Source organism: Strix aluco, chromosome 18 (genome assembly GCF_031877795.1).
Source record: "Strix aluco isolate bStrAlu1 chromosome 18, bStrAlu1.hap1, whole genome shotgun sequence".
Taxonomy (NCBI): Eukaryota; Metazoa; Chordata; class Aves; order Strigiformes; family Strigidae; genus Strix; species Strix aluco.
In genome coordinates, this window is record NC_133948.1 from 6,307,813 (window position 1) to 6,325,702 (window position 17,890).

Here is a 17,890-nt window from a genome sequence, read left to right on the forward strand (position 1 = left end):
TTCTTTCAAGAGGTATATACGTATATCACACATATACACACACATCTAACTGTGTATGTAAAATCTTAAGACTTTGGCTGCAGCCAGCCAGATTCCCAGCTGATGCATAGCTGAAATCACAGTTGCACTGAATTCACTAGAGATATACACAAGCTGATGATCTGGTTGAGTCAGTCAGATATGTTTGCTTTGAAATTCAACATTAAATTACAATTTACCTAAACTTTCAGGGCTCCTTTGGTTTCATTTCGGATATCAACAAAACCCTAATGTGTTTCTTAGCTCTATATATGGCCTGGGCTGCTTTTATGTTAGACACTTCAATTTACTGTGTTATGAACTATGAAAACTGAGTTGTTGATCATGTAATGATTTCTATGTTGATGAAGCAACAAATACTATCAGTAGTGGGTATAACTGCCTTACTCATGTAATACAAGTTATTCATTATGATGTAATTATTCCTGAATATTTTGTCTTCAGCTGTGACACAGCCAAAGTCCTGTGTGGTCACTGAAAAGACCCCGAATCTCTGTTTAGCCCAAGCTGTAAATCAGAATAACATCTGGTAACTGCTTCCTATTCTAGGACGTTGGGCCGTGATATTCCAGCTACTGTTTGTCCCTGCCCAGTCTATATGAATCAAGTGGAAATATGGTCACTTGGACGAATGGTTGTTCAGGTGTATACAGTAAGTACTGACTGGCAGTAGTAGCAGCATAGCTTCACAGAGGTTCATGCAATGCAGTGTGCTTGGCGTCAGTCGAGTATGGAAAGGTGGCTGCACAGCAGTTTCAGGACAGAGGACTAAGGGCTGTTTGTCCCTTACAGCTGAGCTGGAGAAACTTACCTGAGAGCAGGCAGGATTTACGAGCTAGTCCCCTGGTATTCTGCATCGCATGCAAGGTTGTCATACAGAAACCGCACTTGTTAACACGCAGCTCTAAAATGTGTCTGTCATAAAGGATGAATAATGTTCGGCATACCGTATCTATATTCAGAGGCCATGGTACGCTGCTGGGGCCATTTCTTGTGTCCACCAATGCTGCGATAATAAGCTTCTTCTTTTACAGGTGAAATATTTCCCTCACTACCTGACCGAGACCGACCGCCTTCACTGTTACTGTCCATTGTAATTTCTATGGAGAAAAAGGGAATGATCTATTAAAACATATTGTATAGTTGCCTTTGCGGAGGCTCCTGCGGGCAGGCTTTGCCTACCTTTTTTCTGACTTGCATAGAGTAGGAAGGCTAAACACTGCATAAGCTTTGCCAGATGTCTCAGCCTCTAGAAATCCTTCTTCAGCAGGGGAATCACAGAAATGTGTATCTCCTTGTTTTAAAGCATCTGAATTTTGTGCTTTTAAAAATTCATACAGTGTAAATACTGTTTGTTAGATCTTTGGATAGGAATCATCTTTTATTATGAGGTTTAAACAATCCTACCTGCCAGATCTGCAAGGTCAAGAGCACTGTAAACTGTGTTTCACCTTCTAAAGTATCAACCTAAAAACAAAAATTAATTAATTTACTTAAATCCTACCTGCAAGAAGATACTAATCCAAAATATTTTATAGCTTAATGGAGAAAATACCTCAAAGAATTTAAATTCTGGAACATTTTGGAGAAAGGTTTTACCGTTGGAATCCTAAGAACCTTACAGTTTTGAAGGTTTTTCCCACTAATTTAACCTCCCAGAGCTGCCCTAGGAACTTTCCATCATTTTTATTTTACTCTGCTTTTCACTTTGTGGAACTACATATTATAATGACACAGCTATAACAACTTCCTTCTTCAAAAACCATACTCGTGACTCTTATTCATGGGAAACTTCCTCTGTCAGTGGGAGTTCTGAACAGCGGGCTCAAGTTTATACAATGCTCTTCTATATGTTTTTGGATACCCTACTTTTACCACATTTTATTTATCTGAACTCTTGATACAGTTCATATCTTCTAGATTTTTTCCCAGCAGGCTTACGGGAAGCAACTTTTGTGCAGAGTTTTCTCAAGTGTTTAAATTTGCTTCACTTATCTTCAAAGTGATTTATTACAGTATGATGCTGAAAGTGAGAAATATTGCATACATATCTTTCAGCAATTTTAATCATTAGTCATAAATTAAGACTCTTGAACTCTAAACCACATAAGGCCTTTCAACAACTTCACAGCAAATAATTTTTTTAGTTAGACACTGTACATAATGCTCAGTAGTTTGCTTGTTACCAGCATTAGACAATATTATAATTTATTCCTAATGGAACCTCCCCAAAGAGTATCTGTGGATTGTACATAATACAAAACACACTAATTCATTCTTTAAGTTACACTGAAAGAAATAAAATCTCAGATTTTATTTTCTATTTAATTATCTGTTTGAGCACATATTGACTATCAGAAATTAATTTCTTTATCTGATTCCTAAGCTGTTGCTACTGAACTACTAAACAACGAAGTCAGTACTTAGCAGTCTCCATGTCCAAACTTTGTTGACAGAAAGTGAGCTCTGTTAAATTTAATCACTTCCCTTATTTTTTAATTAAAATGAAAATTAAAAGGAAACTCAAAGGATTAATTCAAACAAACCTGTCTACTCTCTCGCTATTCATAAAAAAATGTTTTAGCAGATAACATAAAAGAAAGAACTTAGATACAAAACTTGCTGTAAGTAGTCCAAACAAATGAGAAATCTTTACTCCTGAGAAGAAAAGGCTGCTTTCAGAGAAAAAGGAAAAGGACATGAAAATCTAACAGTCTTCACACCACCATCCAAAAGCTATTTGGTTCAGCTAACAATAACCTGTCAACAGAAGCATAAGAGCCTCCCTGGAGCTGATTCTCCCCCATACTATTCTCATACCAGTGTAATTCCATTGACACCTGTGAAGATTATCCTGGTTTACACCAGGATGTAGGACAAGAATCAGCCTCTGACCAGTCATGCTATATTGAAGACTCTAAGAAAGTTTCATGCATTACAGCTGTGTGTGCTTTCTGATCTATGGTTTCAATAATAATAATTATCTACTAGATATCAAAATAACTGTGCCCACTAGGGGGATTTTGCTTTTAATTCACAGTACAGGCATTTTAGAGTGATTCTATGAAAAGGGAAAAATATTGAATATTTAAAAATAAAAGCTTTTCTTAACGACCAGTCTCTTTCTTTCCGATAATCCCCATTTGTTACATCTCTTACTGACATAAATGTCAGGTGAGAATTCCCTGACGCTGCTTCCTTCTCCTCCTCAATCCTACAGTATTCACAAATTAAAGTCCAGGTTAGGGACAGGAACTGGCCTGACTTCACATCTACATGAAGTAAAGTTCTGCATAGCTCACAGAACTCTTCCTGCATTTGTTTACATGTGTTTCCTGATTTTCAGTGTGAATGTTTCTTACGTGTCAGTATAGAGTGCAAGTTTTAACAGATACGTATTTGTCCATAGTGTCTTGATTCCATTATCTTTTCTGCACTACTTTTTGGATTTTCTGGTGTACACCAACATATAATTTAAGTCATAAGTAAACCAGAATGGGGATGATTCTGTAAGAAATATAAAATCTAGTAAATGTATGCAAGTTCTACTAACTTGTTACATTTGACAGCTTCCATTTTTCCTGCTGAATTCCAAAAAGTAGTCAAGAAAATGGAAAGTGAATGCAAAATGATGGCTGATGAATGAAAAGATGGATGGCTGAATGGATGGCTGAATGGTTACATTTATTTTATTGATCATATAGTAGCCTGCCTGCAAATTTCTTCTTAAGTAAGATCTAACAGTATCTAAGCTTAACCAAGGTTAGAAAAGCTCCAATACCCACTAAATTCAACAAAAAGTCTCCCAGTGATGTCAATGACTACTGATTTGGCCCACTCTGAGACCCCAGTATACTCCAATGGAGATGATTTTAGTTCCATTTCATTCCCTTTAAACTAAGAGTAACCATAGTTCAAGACAAGTGCCTGTTTCTTTTTTTAAGGACCGCCTTCCCAACTCTGAGGCTGCAAAGAACAGAAATGCACCAATCTGTCCAACTAACCAATGGAAGGGACCAACATTGGTCGAGACCTTTGTGGCACTGCACTGCCATGAGAGGACCTTCGCCCTGCATGCTCCACCCTTTCAGGCCGTCCTGCAGATGATGGATTACCTAAAAGCTAAAAAACAACAACAGAAAAAACAGGTTTGTAAGTTACATGCATGGTAACATTATGGTTATATGGTTGGACATTAATCAGGTCAATCACATTTGGAAGCATAAGCTCTAAAGGCAACTAAACTTAGTTTTTAACTGAAAGGTTAGCTGAAAAGTAAATACTGTTGCCTGGCAAACCTGCAAAAGAAAAAATGGTTCCCTGATTTATGGCAGAGTTTTGTAACCAGCAGTCACACATCAGAACAAAAAGAAAAGAAAAGAATAATTTTTGAAATATTCTTTTGCCTTTGTTGTTGCTGCTAAGATGATGTTATAATCTCCTGAAGAGTTGTACAACCAGTCATGAGACCTGTGGAGACTGGGCTGCACTGAAGAGACAAGCCTTTTTGTATTCAGCTATATAGCTTTGCCCAGTTTGCAGCATGTGAACAAGTGTACGTCCTTCTGTCTTTGAGCACGCTGCTTTCTATAAGTGGCGTTCGGTTGTTAAAGCCTTCTAAAGGTCATTGAAACATGTAGAAGGAAATGTAGACACACTTCGTCTCACATCACAGCTGTCTCTTTCTGTTCACTACCCTTGCAGAAAATGTTGCTATTTTAATAACTAAATGGTACTATTTTAAAGTTCTCCAGAGTTTATCATACAGTCATTGAGGTCAATACAGCTTGGGCACCAATTTTCACGGAAGAAATTTTTAAGGATCATTTCAGCATAAACTGCTAGGCTAGAAGAGCAGGCAGCAGATTTCTACTCTTACATGAAATGCATTACACCTGAGGTTTCCACTCTGGACTGTTGTAGACTGAGAGGGTAAAGAATTTGCTTTGGCCTTTAGGGAGCAGGGAAGCCTACGGATGCATCTATCAAAGCGTGGAGACTCTGCTATAGGTTGATGGACAGAAATGCAAATAGGCAAGATCACGCGCAGAGGCATCCTTGAAAGTTATGGAATGGCCCTGGCCTCTCCCTTTGGAAGAAGCTGTTTGCCTGCATTCTCATGCAGAGATGCAGTCTGCAACTTCAAAGGCAAGAAGAGATGGTCTAAAAAGGAAGGCAAAGTAGTGACAGTGCAGAGATAAGGTAGAAAATGGAAATATGATGAAACCTGTGACTCCATAAATGTGGGTCACTGTCATACTGAGGGAGAATCTTGATTCTTGTCCGGAGATGTTTAATGATAAAGAGCATATCCTGAAAATTCTGGAAATGAGGTGAATAAAAACAACATGATGAAATGAATTCCTTGACATTAAAAAAAAAAAAAATTACTCATGAAATATTTTTCCAGTTAAAATGCAGCTTTTTTTTTTTTTTTTTTAAAAGCAACATTTAGATGGGCAAAATAAAGAAAAACAATCTTTTGGAAAAATTATAGTTCAGCTAACCCTTAATTAAAATTTAGATTCAGTTGTCCTTTAATAAAAGCAGCCATTATTGTAATTTGTTCTGTGGGAAAATCATTGTAAAGCAAATTAAACTGATTTCAGCATGACACAAGAAAGGACTGTAAACGAAAATGCAGAATAATAAACAAAAATGAATGGGGAGGGGAAAAAAAAAAAAAAAGAGAAAAATGTAGCAGATAGGTCCAAAGGATGGACTCTAAAAATTAATTCAGAAAAAGAAAAGAAAAGAAAAAAAGAACAAAAGAAAGAAAACAGACTGATTCGGCAAGCAGATGTTAGAAGGAAGATTTATTTCACACACCAGAGAGTCTTCTGCATCTCTGTGGGATGGCTTTGCAAGTAGACCAGCTGCCCTAGAGTCAGCCATTTTTAAGTCAGTCTTCCAGCCTCCCTGAACATCTTCATTAGACAAATTATCTGTTCTATTACATTTCTGAGTCTCATACTTTTTCTCGTAACTGGGCTTGACCTGTTCACTCCTGGGCTCTACAAAGGAAGGACCCAGATCACCAAAATCTTCTTCAATGCTGGTTTGTCTGGTTAAAGTTTTCCTGCGAGCAAGCAATGGCCTCATGCTTTTCCTGCAGGAACAGTTAGCAGTCTCTGCGCAACAGCTAGACGCAACGTTGGCAGAAACTGAATCGCAAGTATATCTGAAATTAAAACGAGATTCTTCTTCTTCACTTCCACAGTCTAGTCCACTGTCTGGGCTTCTCGATAAGGATCGGCTATATTTACATCCTTTGTCGTCTGCAGCAACATCCTCCATGCCTGAAATTCTGTGCTTGGCTGGGTACCAGAAGTTGTGCTGCTGGTCTTGATTGTAGGGCCTAGGTGGTCTAGAGTCTCTAGCTATTGTGGGATTCTTTTTATAGGGCATACCTAAACCCTGCTTGTACAGCAGTTCAGAGTATTCACCATCCTCTTCAGCTACTTCTGGAATACTGAAAAGCTTTTTACTGTGATGTATCTGCTGTGAAAAGTCAGGCTGTTCCAAAAAAGTGGCTTCAGTGGTCTTATTCTTATCGCACTCCTTAAGATTATGTAATGTTAAAAACCAGACAGGGAACAAATAGTGTGTGACAAAAATAAAATGGGAGGGAAAAGGGAGAAGAAAAGAAAAATAAAGACAGAATTAGTTTTAGAGCAATGGCAAACATAAGACATGCAGCTTATTTAGTGAAACGGATGTCATGCTTTGAATGAAAATTCATGAAAAATAAAGACATGATTAAGAAGTTGCTGGGTGTCAGATGACAACATGAGAGGTCAGTACAAACAACTGAGTGATGCTCTTAACAAGAATAAACCCATGCATTTAAAACAAAGCAACAGAAGCTGCATACAGGTTCCAGCATGGTGAATGAGAATGGCATTAAAACACAGCACTAATGCTTAGTATGTTCCTTGCCCCATGCCAAATTGCTATTTCATTTTTGTTTGTAACCAGAACCCATATCTGAGAATGAAAATTCTGTTCTAGCAAGCCTTCTTGCTTTTCAACTGTTAAAGCATCCTATATGAGTAGCAAATACTCCTAAATCTTCTGCCAGGGGAGAGCTATTCTGCAGATATCATTAAAGGAGTTCTAGTTTTCTTTGTAAAATTGTAAAAAAACTGCACCATTTTTAAAGCTCGGCTTCCACAGAAAGAACCCTGAGAAGCAGGCTGCTCTCTGATGTCACTTGGTTTGCACTGTCATCAAATCTCTCATCATAATCTCGTACCTGCTTGATAAAATCAATATTTGAAAATCAGCCTATTAGAAGAAATAAGTGAAAGTCTGTTTATACCAGAAGTAGGTAAAAGCTATCCCAGACTGGATAAAATAATGCTGAACATGAGTGATACATTTTGAAATTTTTCTATTACGTTTACACAAAACATAGGTTGGCGTGACAGAAGAAACCTATGCAGTATCTTTGCTGGACTCTGAGAAGACAAGAGAATAATGATGCAGGAGGTGTTGGCTTTGACTGGCATGGTTTATAAATTCTACACCATGGAGATCACCTCTCCTCGCACTTTACTCAATGCCCAGATCAGGTAGGTCTCTGGACACAACAGCACCCATAAATAATGACAGGATCATCCTGGAGAATTCAGCAAAAGTGCTCTCTCTGAGCATGCTAAACTTAACTGGGTTCTGGATGTCTTCCCCTTTCAGGCATTAGGAACTTTCTAAGTTACTTTATGACTACAGTTGTTTCACCTATTTTCATTCATTTTTAAGATGTGTATCACACTTGTGAGACTTTTGAGACAAACTGCCATAAAAGTGGAAAAAAGTACATAAATATGAACAAGGATAGTTTTGTGATTGGAGTTCAAATATCTCACATTTTAGAATGTTCAGATCAGGTAAGTGAGTTGAATCTTCCCTTGATCAGCCATATCAGCCTTTGTTTTAGGGAACCACTGGAGGGAATAATCTCCCAATAAAGCAAATATATCTCTGCATGCAAAATGTTTTCTCGTTACTTGGGGGCATCTATTAACTTGGGAGAGAATACTCAGTTACAGCTCCAAGGGCATGGCTGGCATGCTTTCAGATGCAAGAGGAACAGGAATCTGATTACATTATGGAAAATTCAGTAAATAATATTTTTCATTTTTTAGTTAATTACTGATGTTGCAAAGTGAAATTGGAAACTATTGAGCACAATCTGACCTGCATTTTATATCAGAAAACTTATCAGCATGGTGGGCCATATTCTCCAAATAAGACTCAGACATCCATGAGTCCTTCCCCAGGAAGTACTCCTACACTGAATTCCACTTCTGCCGTACCCTTCATATACACTACTACATCAAGAGAAGTATGCCTGCAGACTTTAACAGATCTAAAATGATCTACTACACCAGTTAAGGGTCTGGACTTTTCTTTTTAAATATCAACACTGGTAATACTAGTTTAAATCAAGAAGTAAAGATACTTTCTGATGCATAAAGAACAAGAACAGTCTAGGGATAATTCACTTTATCCCAGAGGAAAGGGACAGAAGCAGCATGCAGAAGCATTTCAGTTTCAACATTTATGTTAGCAGAATAATAGAAACACTGATTATTTTTTGTTTTGAAAAAGTACCTGTCTATTCCAGATAGTATCAGACTAAAAGGACTGGATTTATAATACATGAAAGCAGTTACAGGAATGGTCAAAATTCTTGTATGCATGAGAAAATAGTATTGTTTTGAGTTAAATAACAGCATATTGGAAGAAAAATCAACCTGTGGATTTCCCTATCATTCAAGTTATCCAACTTTCTGAGAAAACACAATTTAGCATAACTTCTAGACATATAAAAAGCAAATACAATTTACATGTACAAATATGCTATGGGAAATATATATTCTGTATTGGGTGGGTTCAACATTCTACATATGCTTTAATTGTTATACTAAAGTTGTCTTCCATGATGAATATTCCTGTCCAGTGTTAAAGCAGTATTTCTGATAGGTATTTCCTACTGTCTTCGGTGATTCCATAACAATCAGAGCATGAGGATTTCCAGTAATGCATATATCAAACAAAGCTGACCCAATTCCCTTTCTTATGAGCACACTTTAAAGTCTGTGGAAGAGGTGAGACTAGCACTGTAAACAGGGACAAATTACTCAGACATGAAAAACCCAAGCTGTTTTTTTTCTGTATGTATGTATGTTTATATAAATCTCCTTGCTCAGAAACAACTCATTGTCTGGGTAGCACATGTAGTATATTGTTGTATAGACATGGGAAAGGTCCCAGATACAGAACAGAAATTGCAACTTCAACAATTACATATAGGAAAATAGTCAGTTAGTTAAAAGATTAGCTATCAAATAATGCAAAAAAAAAAAAAAAAGGTAATAAATGTATTAAAGTGGCCTTGACATCATAAACAATGTTCACCTCAGTTCTAGGTCTATACAACAGTGTGAGTTTTAATGGTCTGCAAAATCCATAATTGACTAAAAGAAATGCTTTGAAGAAAGAATCAAAATATGGAGGTCCTCCTAAGGTTTCTTTGCAGTCACACTTACCTTAAGTGCATTGTGTGAAGTCACACTGACTCGTCGCCTTCCTCCATCCTCCAGCTGCATCTCGGAGTACAGCTCTTCCTCATCTTCTTCCATAATATCAGACAAGTCAGAACCTCTGCTGCTCTCTGTGTGGTACTCTTCACCATGGCAATAGTGAGGCTAATTGACAGGGTGAGAGAGAAGAATCTTTACTGACTGTAAAGCTGAAAGTCCTTGTATAACACCAATGAGGACTAGAGCATTTCCTAGGTTTGAATGTCACACTAATAACCACATAAAAATTACATCATGCGGCTTGCTGCTCTCTTCTAGTGCAGAGATCATGTATACATTTTTTTTTGTCCATTTATGCTCCCAAGTCAAGAAATCCAATCTTAATTCCATAGATGATACAAAAAAGGATGTCTGCATTCACAGCACCAAATCTAGTTTGAGTCTTGATTAAATTCCCTTGATTTAAAAAGGTCCTTCATGCATCAGTGGACTTGCTGACCAAATTGTAAAAGCCCTAGGATAATTCACATATCATCTGTTCTTCACAGCTGTTTGTTACATCACATTGTAATTTAAAAGTGATCAGCATTTAATTCTTGCAGGATGTTACCATCGTTGTATGATATAGCTAGCTGATGGAATCTGAAGCTTTCATTCTCTTAAACATTGTAGGAAGAGACTGGCTAAAACCTAATTGTCTTTTAAAATGAGTCCAAATATTTCAGGTTCCTTTAAGTTTCCAATTAGTTGGAAGATAAGGAGGAAAAAGTATGTCCTACTGAATTGCTAATGTTAAATAGGAGCGGCCTCTGTTAGACATTACATCTAACAAATCAGATCATAAACAAAACTTACTGTATTTCCAAGGACAAATCTTCAAATGGAGTCATCTGACTGTCAGATTGCAGCAGAATATTTGAAGAATCACATATTCTAGAGGTACTAGAATGCTAGAAATTACTGCATTCCTTACCCCAGCAATACTAAGGAAGAAATAATTTCTGTGGCACCAAATCAATTCCCACAGATGTAACACATTGATATCAGTCAATCCCAGCAATGAGAAGAAAATGCCTACAATAAGCAATTTCTCCAAAGTGAAGATAGATTTGCCCTCGAAATACAAGATAAAATTTCTCCTCTTTTAACTCTTTGTTCTGAGGCTAAAAAGATTGTAGGGTGAAGCTTTTAGTAGTGATTCTTGGTGCCAAGCCCATAAATGTTTTCAGATCCTTCAGACATATTACATTAGGATCATCTTAGAAAAAAAGCCAGTGCAGTTTCCCAATGTTTTTGGTTTCTTTTTGAAGTTAAAAGATCAGACTATATTCTAATGCTTCACTCTTCACATCTAAACTTTGTAGCTCTTATACTAAATTTTATTATTTCATCAGTTCCATTCCAGCAGAATCTTGGTCCTGTTTTTCATAGAAAAATCACTCCTGCACTCCTCTTCCAGATGTATTCAAATAGACCCGGGGGTTACACTGACACAGTACTACTTGGCCAGCTGAGTGCACAATGCCTGTAGATTATCAAAGGCCAATGCTGCTGGAATAAAGCCCTCATTGTTTGGGCAATCAGAGTACAGAGACCTAGCAAACTCTCTCCAAGGTTTATCCATTGTGGTTCTAACATGAGGAATGACTTGCCAAACAGCCATTCAATTATCTAATTAAATCTAATTCAAGCACTACATTAAGGGAGGTATAAAATGTAACTAGGAGATATTATATAAGTGATAATTACACAATTCTGCTTGCAATCAATTAACTCTGTATGTAATAGGGCATGCATACTCTACGTTCAATAACTGGGTGCATTACACATGCAGATTTCCAGTGAAACCTCTATGGCCATATATTCCATGTACTTGTGATTACTATTTCACATATTTTCTAGCACTGCCCTTCCTGCAAATGTCCCAAGCTGTCTCTGAATTTCACGTCTATCTCTGATACTTACTTCCCTTGTCCTTATTATCTATTTTCAGAGCAAATCAACAGCTTGAAGAAAACAGTATCTTCATACATTTTTGTGACAAAAGAAAGAATCATTATTCGCATTTTAGTCTGGGTTGACAGGGTCACTGACCCAGACCCTCAGAGGTACTGAGATATTTAGATGCATAAATACTTGTGAGGATCTGGGCAAGAAAGACTAACTTAAGTCTAAGTTCACAAAGAAAGTCTGTGAGAGACTGATATTGCACCACTGTTTCAGAATTGTGATCCATGCCACCCTTCCCTGTGGGGCATTTTAAAATGGAGAGTTTAAAATCAATATATCTTCCTACAAAATACAAGGCGACAGACATGAAGGATTTCCATTAGTAGCCATATCTAATGCTGATAAGAACCTTGATGAAAAAACTTTAATGTTACTTGAATTTGCTTGCAATTTTTTTACTCTCATCTATGGAGTAAGGCAAGTCAACTGATAGAAAGCCAAAGACCTTTGATAGGGAATCACCATACAGAACAGCAGTTGCTTCTGGAAGACACCAGCAGCACATGAGCATTATAATGAAATTAGCAAACTAATAACTTCTTATGGAGAAAACCACCACAGATGAGGTTTCTCCAATTTTTTCCAATTATTTCTTCACTAACAAACCAAGCGGTTAAAGTGATCATCTTTCATAAACAATGCAAATGAGCAATTAAGCTACAAATAGGTATATCTCTGAAGCTATAAAATAAACATTTAATAATCAATTTACACTTAACACACAGCAGCTGTTTTGACAGACATAATTTAACCGCTATTTCTCAAAGTGCATTTTTTGACATAGTGTTTTAAAACAGTGAGGAATTCTTTCAGCCTTACATGAAAACTAAACTTGAAACCTAGTCAGATCTGAGAATACTTGTAGCTGGAGAGATTTCAAATCTAGCTTTGAGGACGTTCCTAGTAGATAACAGAGCTTAATCTTTTTAGGCTTTAACGAATATAACTTTAAGGGTTCCCAGCCTTCCAATGTTCATATGCAAACCTTCTATTTTGTAGAGCTTGTTAAAGCAAACACACTCCAAGCCTCCCTTTAATAATCTGAGGTAGAAAGTCCACATGGAGCAGCAACTTTGTACTCACATGGTAGATACCCCCAAGTTTATTTACCAAGGTTAAATATGAAGTACTGTTATCAGAAAAATGAAGTTGATCTTGGTTCCTTACAAACACTCTAAATTTTTACACTGACCCTTCTTAATAAAATCACTGGTCCTCTTAGAAAATCTTGGCCTCTTTGTGTCCAGAATAATTTTAATTGTATACAGAGGTACAGATCCATCTTACCCACAAGCACATTTTGTAAGCACAGCATGATCGCATATATTCTAAAAATGGGAACTGCTGCATGTGAAGATGAAACCAAGTCAAATCCTGAAGCCATATATTTAGAACGCTGGAAATTTGGAGCAATGTTTATACAAATGCTTGAACGTCTGTAATAAATGGAACCAAAATTCCAGAAAGTTTCAGAAGTGGTACAAGAAGGAATGCCATTGCTTGGACCCTTCAACATGGGAGGTCAGATGTTTGGCTAACAAGATTATTTGACCATGCTAAGACATAACTAAAAATCTTTTTGCTAGAATTTACATCTCTCTTGAAAGTAATGTAATAAATTACTTTATACTTGTTTTCACTGGGATCAAACTAAAAGCTGCACAGATGTGCAAAATTCTTCTGGCAACATCTTTCTATTCATTACAGCATGCCAAGTACGTATGGCGTTGGTTTTCTGCTAATTAAGATTACAGGTTATGGCTTTTATGGAACACAAAAATCCTTCCCCCTTTCCCTTTTTTTCACAGCACCTTTTCATATGCAGTAGTAACACATCATACAGAAAAAGCCCAGAGCCCAAACATGACATTCCAGTCACATTTTCTATTTCATTTTTTTCAGCTTCAGGTTTTTCAGTTTCCAGTGCTTAAGACTGTTGCATGGGATAACAATCTATATATAGATGCATGGTGTCAAGCATTCAGTTCCCATTAGACAGTGTTATGCTCCAGTAACAGGACATTTATTTACCTCCCCACAATTTAGCTGCTTGTCTGTGTAGCTTACCAACGTGGCTACAATAATCAGATGGTGACCTGGATAGCGTGCTGAGCTTCATAAAATACTTGTTTCATGTCAGACACCTGACACGATAACAAGACCAGGCTACTTACTTGCTTTCCAAGTTCTGACCCTTTCAGGAAATCATCAACTGAAGCCCCCCTTCTTTTGACATTAGGAGAATCATAGCCGTCTTCCTCATCATCTGAGTTAGCATACTGGGCTGCATTACTCCTTTCGCTAAAAATACTCCTCCTCTCCATCTAGCAAACAACAAAAATGGAAAATTGAAGCAGACTTGTTCCTGCAACCAGTGGAAGAAGTGGCAAAAATAAGACATAAGAACTCAAGAACACAACATTTAATTATACTCATGGTTTAAAGCAATGTTAGCTTACTCTGACTGTAACCTTTTAGGAGTTTTCGAGAATTTTTTGCTTGCTGTATTTCTCTCACTCATAAACAGTTATATGCTTTTATGTGACCATCAACTCACCTGCTAGGTTTCTTCTCTGGACCACTTATGTCAAAATTCTCAGTATTCTACAGTCAGAGGCTGCTAATGAAGACAGCACCTAGCGACAAGAGCATTTTTGACCTCAGTACAAAAAAAGCTATAGAATGAGACTTCATGCTCTTCCTCTGCTCTGAGGTGACTCTCACCCTTAGCTACTGATTCCTGCTGCTTACTCTCATGACAAAAACCATCAGCCATCTAACAGGCTGGATGAAGAGCAGGGAGAAGACACAAAGCTTCTTCTGCAGCAGCCTACCGCAAGGGAAGAACTTCTACTCTGGGGACTAAACATGACAAATATCATTGGCAGAATTTGATTTAATTTAGAGTGAATCCATCTGTAAACTTCTGTCCAGATCCCCGAATTAAACATTTCAAGCATCACTAAAAGTAATGTAATTAAACATGGTTGAGAGCATATGTTATGTCAGCAATTTTCAAAACCAGAAGAAGTATTTCAGTTCTCTTTCCTATATGGTTGTTAAATCAACTCTGACCTCAGAGTGAGAAAGAAACTAATCTGTCTTTTCTCCCTCTATTAAATTTATTCCAGTTTGCTTTGTTTATAAACAGAAGGAAGAAATATACACATCATATATATGTATTTAGCAGACCTTATTGATCCAGAATTATTCAGCTTTCCAAAAGCTGTATCATCCCCCACTGGCTCAATTCTGTCCCCGAAGAGGGATAGTCAGTAAGTTGGGGCTGTTAAGACATGTGTGAACTGTCAAAATTAATGGAGTTATCTTGGAGATACAATGGGAGACCAAAGACTGGACATAACAACTGATGACTGCCAGCCGAAGGACCAAGAGAATGTACGAAAAAAGTGACACCAGAGCTTGAAACAAGTAACGGACAGTTGTGAACAGCTTGTGATGAGAAAGTAACTACCCAGGGCACTGGGAGTATTTAAATATTGTATGCTTGGGTAGGAAAAACTGGATCATGTTGTCAGGATGCATATGCATCAGCTATGCTGACCCAAGAGCCTCAAATACAGGATTTAAATTAACTAGCAAACGTCTGAGTGACTACAGCAGCCACGGGTCATAATGGTCTCAAAAAGGGAGTCTCCTTTGGGCAGCAGTGCTTCTAGCAGCTACAAAAGGAGCTGTAATGAAAAGCTTTCACACGGCAGCTATGTTGAAGCAGTTGTAAACATCTGTGAAGGTGTAGCACTGTGAAAGAGGCACTGTTGAAGGGCAAATATGTAAAATTGACTGTGAATCCATGACACCATACAAAATAGTGCTTTACATGCATCTGAACAGCTATTTGTTATTTTGAAATAGCAGATGACTTTATAATACAATCATGTCTCTTATCTGACTGCTGGTTAGATTATAGAAATGAGACTTTCCTCATTTTGTAAACTGCCAAAAGGATCAGCTCTCACAGTAAGTCTGCTCAGGACTTCTGTCTATCTGCCTGTTTCCGCACCCATCGTTAAACTGCCCTTTATTGTTTTGGTTTCTTTCAAAGTACTTCAGTACTCGATTGACTTTTCTCACACAGGCACAAGCTTCCCTTTTGACTTCTGCAGGATCCAAGAACAAACTTTGATGATTACTGTTTTTTGTTCAGAAGTAAGGCTCTGCATGTTTGGAGACAACATTTCTAGTGATATTATGGGGCTTCTGTGCTGATCAAAGGCTGATCAATGCTCTTTATGGTTACAAGCATGTTTGTGGAAGATGGCACAGAATTTTAGCACAATGCTGCTCCTCAAACTACAGGGTTTTGGAATTAGTTGCTCCTTAAAGCATATGATGAGAAAATTCTTTTATAGAAAGTGCCACAGTGAATAAAGCCAGCCCAAAAAAGCCTTAAGAAAAAGTTTGCCTTTACCCTATTGCTTTCTGCAACTCGTTGTGCAGCTTCTCTTGCCATGGCTTTTGCGACAGTATTTGGGACAGGTGTGCCTTGAGGTTGAGGGAGTATTCGGTTAGGCGATGGAGATCTCCTCCCCTGAAGCGGGCTGTAAAAGTTAGGAGCAGGTGGCTCAAGCATGTGTCCATGAACAGGGGATGCCGAACGAGTCTGCTCCCATGACTCATCCATTTTTAAATGTGGACCTAAATGTTCTTCTTTGGTTTCTGGGGCTCCGGCACTTGCTAATGGCTTAGATTTGGGAGCAGTTCTGGGGTGAGGGGTTGGAGGCACCAGTAGGTCAGATGGAATGGCAGCAACAGAAGAGTCCACTGATTCCCCTTGTGCAGAGAGTGTTCGAACAGTAACTTCCTTTGCTTCCAAACTCCTTAGTCTCATTAGTTCCACCAATGTGTTCTCTGCTGTTGGAAAGATCACCTCCGCCACCTGAGTACACAAACAAGCAACTTACTAGCATGAAGGCATCTGTTTCCCTCCCCTCAACCCCACTACAGTACAACCTTCAACGTCTTAACATGGAGTGAACTACTGCCAACACAGAGTGGGCTGCAAGAGCCCTCATCAGGGCTCCACACCAGTTAGCACCAGTTGTCTTTAATCTTTTCAACCCATTTGTCCAAAAGCTTAAGTGCTTATAGAAAGGAAGCTAATGAGCAAGTTATGCACAAACAAAATAGTAGGTTCTACTGAAAGCTGAGAAAGCCCTGCACACATTCAAGCGCTGTCACATGTTTATTGTTGCCTTTACCTGTCAGTTGAAATTCACCTAATGTAGACGGTCACTGTAACGCTGGAAGGAGAACTCACCCGTTGACCTTTCGCATAAACACCATAGCCTGTGACATTGGCGCCATGGGAGGTCCCTGTTGCTGTCAGAGTTGGTGGCTTCCAGGACACCTGTATGGTTGCTGGGGTGGACCCAGCCCGTACAGTAACATCTTGAGGTGGAGCTGGAGGACCTAAGAAAGACAAGACTGGTCACTGTTGAGCCTTAGATCAGAAGTATGTATGTCAGCTGATATACCTGCAAGTTGGAACTACAGATCTCAAAGCACCTTTTTTTTTTTTTTTTCTTTTTTAAGATGACAAAATATTCTTATTGCAGTTATTATATAAAAACAGAAGCACAGGCTCAGCAGGTCATGGAGCCAGACACTGACCTGCAGCTTACAGCCAGTAACTAAGCTGTATTTCTTTGCGAGATGGTCTGTACTTGAAATTTGCTCTGGACCTATTTTTATCCCTGCAGGCTGCATAACTGCTACTTACTCTGAATACAGAAGATCTTAACAGAAAAATGCAGGGAGAAAAAGGCCCAGGAGTGGCACTGTTAGTGGAGAACTGCTGCAGGTGACAGCACGTAACTTTTTGGTATATATGTCTGCACCGAATAAACACTACGTACTCAGAAATCACTTTCAAATTCTGCCTCTCTAGACCATCAGTGGCTCCAAGTCAAGATTTATGAGCCAGAAGCACATTGACACTAAGGTGTAATGTGGACTGCAAGCCAAAACTTTAACCTTTTCAACCAGCAGCATGCTGCTTTAAAGGATAACTGGACTCAAAGTCTTTTCTCTGCACTGAAGGAAAATATACACCTACTAAGCTTTTAAGGCATGTACAGTATGTTAGTGTAATAGCACACTAAACACACCTTAATTAAAAGACGTTATTACCCTAATATAAGTTGCTCTTCTTTGGACAGAAAGTCAAAGTAAAAATATCATAGAGATTATTAGTTCATGAATATTTCAGGCATCTTGTTGTGTTAATTTAACAGTCAAACCCTGATGAGTGTTTCATGCTAAAACATTTC

General features: G+C 38.1%; 1 protein-coding gene across 5 annotated transcripts in view; it reads right to left on the reverse strand.

Annotated features, from left to right (window-relative positions):
* RIMBP2 (RIMS binding protein 2) overlaps positions 1 to 17,890 on the reverse strand; it is a 115,463-nt gene that overhangs the window by 14,780 nt on the left and 82,793 nt on the right. For 2 of the 5 annotated variants that reach the window (XM_074844248.1, XM_074844247.1), the window contains exons 11-17: positions 16,879 to 17,030; positions 16,030 to 16,497; positions 13,772 to 13,921; positions 9,594 to 9,752; positions 5,869 to 6,600; positions 4,044 to 4,161; positions 987 to 1,139 (exon numbers count right to left, since the gene is read on the reverse strand). In XM_074844248.1, coding sequence (XP_074700349.1) covers positions 987 to 1,139; positions 4,044 to 4,161; positions 5,869 to 6,600; positions 9,594 to 9,752; positions 13,772 to 13,921; positions 16,030 to 16,497; positions 16,879 to 17,030 — 1,932 coding nt within the window. The remainder of the gene's footprint in view (positions 1 to 986; positions 1,140 to 4,043; positions 4,162 to 5,868; positions 6,601 to 9,593; positions 9,753 to 13,771; positions 13,922 to 16,029; positions 16,498 to 16,878; positions 17,031 to 17,890) is intronic. The other 3 variants (XM_074844245.1, XM_074844246.1, XM_074844244.1) reach the window with 2 other exon arrangements.